At 39.6% G+C, this 6,000-nt stretch overlaps 1 protein-coding gene across 2 annotated transcripts; it reads left to right on the forward strand.

Moving 5' to 3' along the window:
• The first annotated feature begins 3,721 nt into the window (after nt 1-3,721).
• On the forward strand, nt 3,722-5,089 carry LOC120437375. 2 transcript variants are annotated; one of them, XM_039607910.1, is made up of 4 exons: nt 3,722-3,799; nt 3,898-3,988; nt 4,104-4,812; nt 4,994-5,089. In XM_039607910.1, exons 2-3 carry the CDS (start codon nt 3,901-3,903, stop codon nt 4,775-4,777), a joined length of 762 nt encoding a protein of 253 aa, XP_039463844.1. In that variant the 5' UTR covers nt 3,722-3,799; nt 3,898-3,900; the 3' UTR covers nt 4,778-4,812; nt 4,994-5,089. The 2 variants fall into 2 exon arrangements, with proteins under 2 accessions (XP_039463844.1, XP_039463845.1); XM_039607911.1 differs by lacking the exon at nt 3,722-3,799 and having other exon boundaries at nt 3,881-3,988.
• The last annotated feature ends 911 nt before the right edge of the window (nt 5,090-6,000 follow it).

Here is a 6,000-nt window from a genome sequence, read left to right on the forward strand (position 1 = left end):
GCATCTCATCCCACGTTGTTAACTTGGCACTAGCAAGCAGAAAAGGAGTTAAATTACTAAACACAAACAGCAGTTATTGAAAGGCACTGACGGATGGGTGTATTAAGTTCAGTTGTACTGTACAGTCAGGGCAAAGGCTTTGGCAGTCGCACACGTTTAGTTGTTCAAAGACTTATGAACAACGATGGAGCAGCCAGGCAGAAGGAGAAGACGCAGGCCTCAGAGAAGATTCATGGATGCAGTGAAGGAGGACATGCAGAGGGTTGGTGTGGCAGAGGAGGATGCTGATAGGGTGAGATGAGGACTGAAAACGTCTTCAAACACCGGTTTCTTCCAATGTTTCAGGAGCAACTTAGCAACAGTCTGGGCATTTTCAAGCATGATGGAGCACCATGTCACGATGCACAAACGGTAACTAAGAGGCCCGGACAGTATCAAATTAATATTTTGGATTCACAGACAGAAAAGTGTCCAGATCCTAATACGACTGAAAATCTGTGGCTCAAATTGTGATGAGCCTTAAGGACTGATAAGGCAGGAATGGATCACCATCAGTCACCCCGCCCCAAAACAATCAGCCCAACATGCTGACTTTAACTAACTGAATTACATGTAAATGTAACAAAAATGTATGGTGTAAAATGTCACATGTAACGGAATCTGGTCAAAAGAAATTTGCTTGATTGGCATGCATTTAGTTTATAACAAGCACATCTTCCTTTATGATGAATGATTATAATAAATAAACCTTTAATTTTATATATTTCACTTGCATTTTACTCAAAATACTGCTTCAAGCTGAATAAAGGTGAAGATTTTTTTTGGTCTTTAAAACTCGTGAAATGTTTAAAATGTTCTTTGCTTTAGAAAAATGTAGAAAACCCTCTGAATAAAAAATGAAAGACCAAATATGCGACGCTGCCAAAGCTTTATTGCCATGACTGTAGGGTTTAGTCTGACACAGTAGACTGTAAAAATGCTGTGTTTTCATCAGAGAGCTGTTGTTATGATCATTATTAAAGCAATTCTTAGTGCACCCGAGAGGCTCTAAAAATCACTAACACCTTCCAGGAATATAATTCAGACCGAAACAGCATCGCTGAGTTTTCCCTCTGGAGGTGGATTAACACCTTGGCGAGCGTGTCAGCAGAAAGTGAGCAGTGCATGCTTCACACTGACACGGTTTATCTCTGAGCTGGATTTCCATCAGATCTGAGGGCGTACCTACTCTAACTCATTAAATGTAGACGAGCCATGTAAAAGGAATTGGGCATGTTTTCACTTCAGTCTCTGAGCATCTGTTTGGTTTTTTGTTGACACTTGCACATTAAAACTGTACAGATTACGACAGCTGTATTACAGATTTTGTGGTAAGAAAAGATTCAGGAGTTTAAAGTGGAAGTCAAACTCTGAGTTGCTTTAATTTTTCCATCTTTGTGGCATGAACTGGATAACTGATACGATCGGAAACACTGAAAGTAATTCTGGGAAATAATGGGATCAGAATGGCAGCCTGATTCAACAGTGATTCTCCATGCGGGCTGATGCTGAGCGCTCCTGTAGTCCTGGTGCTCTGTGTAGCTCAAACAGACAGTAACAGTGGACTGAAAGTGTAAAGCTGTTTTTCTACAACCTTCTACATATCTGCACTTGACCCTCCACGCTGTGTTAAAGCACTCGGAGCATATTTTGTCACGTAACTTGCGAAACATGAGAAAACATTTCACTGGATCTGACATTTCGCTGTTGTAAGAAGAAATCTATTATCCAAATATACTTAGCAGAACCAAGAGTAAATATTTGTTAACAATATTTGTTTTGGATTATTTGTCTCGCCCCCAGGTCTCAGTGAAAGCAGAAGAGCTGCTGAAAAAGAAGAGTCGGGAAACTTCTCATAGAAAAAAGATATTTCCTGCCACATAAAGATCAGGTGTGGATTAAAAGTTACTACTCTTCATTCTGCACGTGTGTGTTACCTTAGAGTGACTGTGCATAAATAACATTCAAAGCTTTCAACAGTCTGTCATCTTATCAAGAGTCTGCAGATGTGATCAAGGTTCTGACTGCAGTCATCAAAACTAATCATGTTTAATCTGAAACATTTCAAACACAGATCTCTGGAGCGGTTTCAGTCAGTTTATCGGTTTATAACAGTGATCTTCTTGGTTCAAACCTGTGGGTTGGCGGGGCCTTTCTGTGTGGAGTTTGCATGTTTTCCATGTGCTTTCAGCTGACTGCTAAACCTGCTTCTCTTTGATCGATGAGCTGCCTGTCCATGTTGTACCCCACCCATCTCCCAGTGTCTTCTGGGATAAGGTCCTGGCCCCACATAGGCATGGGACATCTTTAGCCCTCCTCCCCATTACACACATTTAGAAAATGTCCCACATTTTGTTTGACTCTCTTATCTGCAGGACAGACTTGACTAAAGTCCAGCTTTTATTCACTTGATGTAAAAGAAAACCTGTCATCATGAATGACGTGTCACAAAGTCACAAGTTATGCAAATTTCACTGGAATATGATGTAAACACAAATACATACAAAATACAGCATTTGTAAGACACGTTTGTCCCACATAAGCATTCACTCTGTCCCATTTAGTGTGTTGGGATCTTTTCACTTTAACCCACACTGTCTGTTCTGATAGAGACAAAGTAAGCTTGACATTTAGCATCTATTTCTTTATTGTTTACTGCTTGCCTGATGAAGATTCTGGGTTTGGATCTGCTTCTCTCTGTGCGCCTCTGCGTCCTATCGAAAATGTAAACGTATCATAGATAGACTCGCCTGGACTCAGAGGTGAACTGGATAGATGTCATTAGTCAAAGGTCAAGGTAACGAGTGCTGGAGTAAAGGTTGTTACAGGCTAAAACTAAACAACATTTAAATTAAATATGTTCTATTAGTACCCAGTAAAAAAACATTCAAACATATTTCGCAAAAAACAGAAAAGTAAATGTTTATTTTTCCTCTCCGTGTGTTTACCTGGCCCTCTGGGCTCAGCAAAGGTAAGCTGAAAGTTGGAACACCTGCAACAGTGAGATCACATGACAGTAAAGGAAGATATCTTTAAAAAATCCTGAACTAGCAAGTAAACCAGAATCATACATTTGGTATTGTTGATGCTTACTTAGCCCGAGATTCAATGAAACTAAAGCTAAAATAAGATATTTTACAGAAATAAAAGAAAAACTAGACATAAGAAAAAGAAAACTGAAACACTACAGTGTGCTCACAACATTAACAGCAACATAAAACAATATTATTCAGGACTTTTTTTTTCTTGAAAGGTTAATCAGATTTATCAACACAACCAGTCTGAGGAGACATTAATGTAAGATGTTTATGTCCACGTATTACTGTACTCTTGCCTTAAGAAATATCCCTCCTTTACACGATGAATCAAAGTTATCATAAAGGTCATCACAGCCACAAAAAAACTCAAACTAAATTAAATGGAGAAAAAAAACACCAATGTGAAGCTAAAGCTCTGCTGCAGAGGGCTTCAGCCCACGTTCACCTCTGACTGTCCATCCGATCGGTGTTTGAAGTTTATTGATGATGTTACCGTGTTTCTCTGCACTGCATGTGAGCACGAGGTGCGGCAGATACCTCGGAGCACTCCTTGTGACCAAAAGAGGCGTAGAAACTTTTCATTGGACGAGCTTTTCGCTAAAGTAACAGGACAAACAAATGCACGCCTCAGAAGAGTATATAACTGAAGTCAGACAGTCAGAAAACATCTAACACCTTAACTTCTGCTTCTGCTTCTACTCAACGACTGACACACAGTAAAGGTGAGTGTCATTACTCCCACTAAATCAGGTGTTAAATATTTAAAGAGCATTTGGGTGCATTTTTGTAAAGTGTTTAAGTTTCTTGGTTTTGTTTTTAGAAAATGAAGGTCCAAGACTTGTTCATGGGTTTTGCTCTTGTTGCTGTGATCAGTGCAGCACCGATAGAGGACAAAGCTGTATATGATGAAGGTAAGGGATTGTTTAAAGGAGAAATTTACTGAGGTGCAGGTCTAAACTTACAGCTGTTTGAGTGCCTGTCGTTTACTAATGGATGTCATCACCCTCACACCTTCTGATTCAGCAGAGTACCACCCTGAAGACTTCGAGATAGATCCTACACAATATGAGGAACTCTTACAGAATCTGCAGAGTTATGAGAAAGCTCTGGAGAAAGGTTTTGGAGACGAGGAATTCCTGGGCATATCCTTTGACTACGGTGAGCTCCTGGGGACAGAGTTGGAGAACGAAACATTCCTGGCCGTAGGACTCGGGGTTGATGTGTCTGTTGGTGCACTTCTTGGAGATGAGGCGGCCCTGGGTGAAGGCTTTGCAGATGTGGAGTCCCTGGCCACAACCTTTGGATATGCAGAACTCCTAGACACAGAGTTGGGAAATGACACACTTCTAGTTGCAGGACTTGGGGTTGAGATGTCTGTTGGTGCCCTGGGCGAAGATTTTGGAGATGATGACATACTTCTGGCAGCAGCTCTTGGAGATGAGCCCCTCGGCGCAACCTACGGATATGAAGAGCTCCTGGGCACCGAGACTGGAAATGAGACACTCCTGGCTGCCGGGCTTGGGGTTGAGGTGTCTGTTGGTGCACTCCTTGGAGATGAGGCGGCCCTGGGCAACGAGGAACTCTTGAATGTCAGTGAAGAAGATGAGAAACTCATGGAGATTGCTTTGGAAAACCTCAATCTCGAAGATGTGCTGAAAGCAGCAGGTTCTGACGGTGAAATCAGACCTGATGCTGAATGAGCTGAGAAAAATGAATCCCTCGCTGCACACTGCCTGTATGTCTCAGTATACTTCTCACACTCTTCAAACTATTTGTTTCCATCATAAAGGGAAAAGATCACAAAGCAAAATAACAGAGAACGTAATCTACAGTTCACCAAGTGAGGAATGTGATATTCTGTCATGTTTTTGTGGCTTATATGTTAACATGTATGTTTATCTGCTCTTTCTCTGCAGCTCTGCAGGCTCGTGGCTTCATCATGGTCATGATGCATATAAGGCAAATGAAGTGCATTAACTGAGGCACCGTCTCAAACATAAGGGAAAGTAAAAATGTTTTGAAATGAAATAAAAATATTGGTCTTTCAAGATTAATATTCTCTTTATTTTTTATTCTTTGTGTGTCTGTGTGTGTATATGAATCGTATTATAATATATCTCAAAAGCCTGCAGAGATTTTGCAAACAATGTATTTTCTGTTGCTTAACTACATTTTCATTTATAAATGACTTGAATTTGATCATCAGAATCAGTTTTTTTACGTTTCCATAACAGCATAAACATGCAGGTAAAATGTTCTTCATTCCGCATTTAGAGCTTTCAAGTAACTATCGCCTGAACCACACAGTGAGCAAACAACTGTTGGGTGACTTTATTTAAGTAAAGTATTTAAATAAGACTAAGAAGTAAAATAAATGTAAATATTGTAAGGCAAGAAATTACTGGAAAACATTTTATGCATAGATTAATTTTTAGAGTTTGTTCTGTTTAGCTTTAATGTAATTTACAGACTTCAGATGCCTCCAAGTCCATCTGACATGGTTTGTTTTAAATGATATGTTCTTTTTTTCTTTTCTTTTTTTAATCAGGTTAATATGTTCAGGTTTAGTGAAAAGGGGTATTAGCCACTGAATGAAATATTTTCCAAAATGTAAATTATGTAATTCATTGTTTTTAACAAATTTGATTGTTTAGTTTTGATTGATTGTTTGATTGAAGTTGGGAAATGTTGTGTGTCACATGATCTCTTCTAACTGGTGGACAAAGTGGCTTTCACCAACAAAGCTGACAAAGGGAAACAGTATTTGGAGGATTTTGCAAAGAAAATGTTTTGGAAGATGTGTACTGTGGCATTTGCACAATCTAACGTCCCAGTGTTGGTGTTGTTCCTACATCATCGTAATAACATTGGTCCAGAATCAGTGACCCAACTATCCAATGATGTTCATTTATTCAGTTAGCAT

The sequence above is a fragment of the Oreochromis aureus genome, linkage group 3 (genome assembly GCF_013358895.1).
Source record: "Oreochromis aureus strain Israel breed Guangdong linkage group 3, ZZ_aureus, whole genome shotgun sequence".
NCBI classification, from domain to species: Eukaryota; Metazoa; Chordata; class Actinopteri; order Cichliformes; family Cichlidae; genus Oreochromis; species Oreochromis aureus.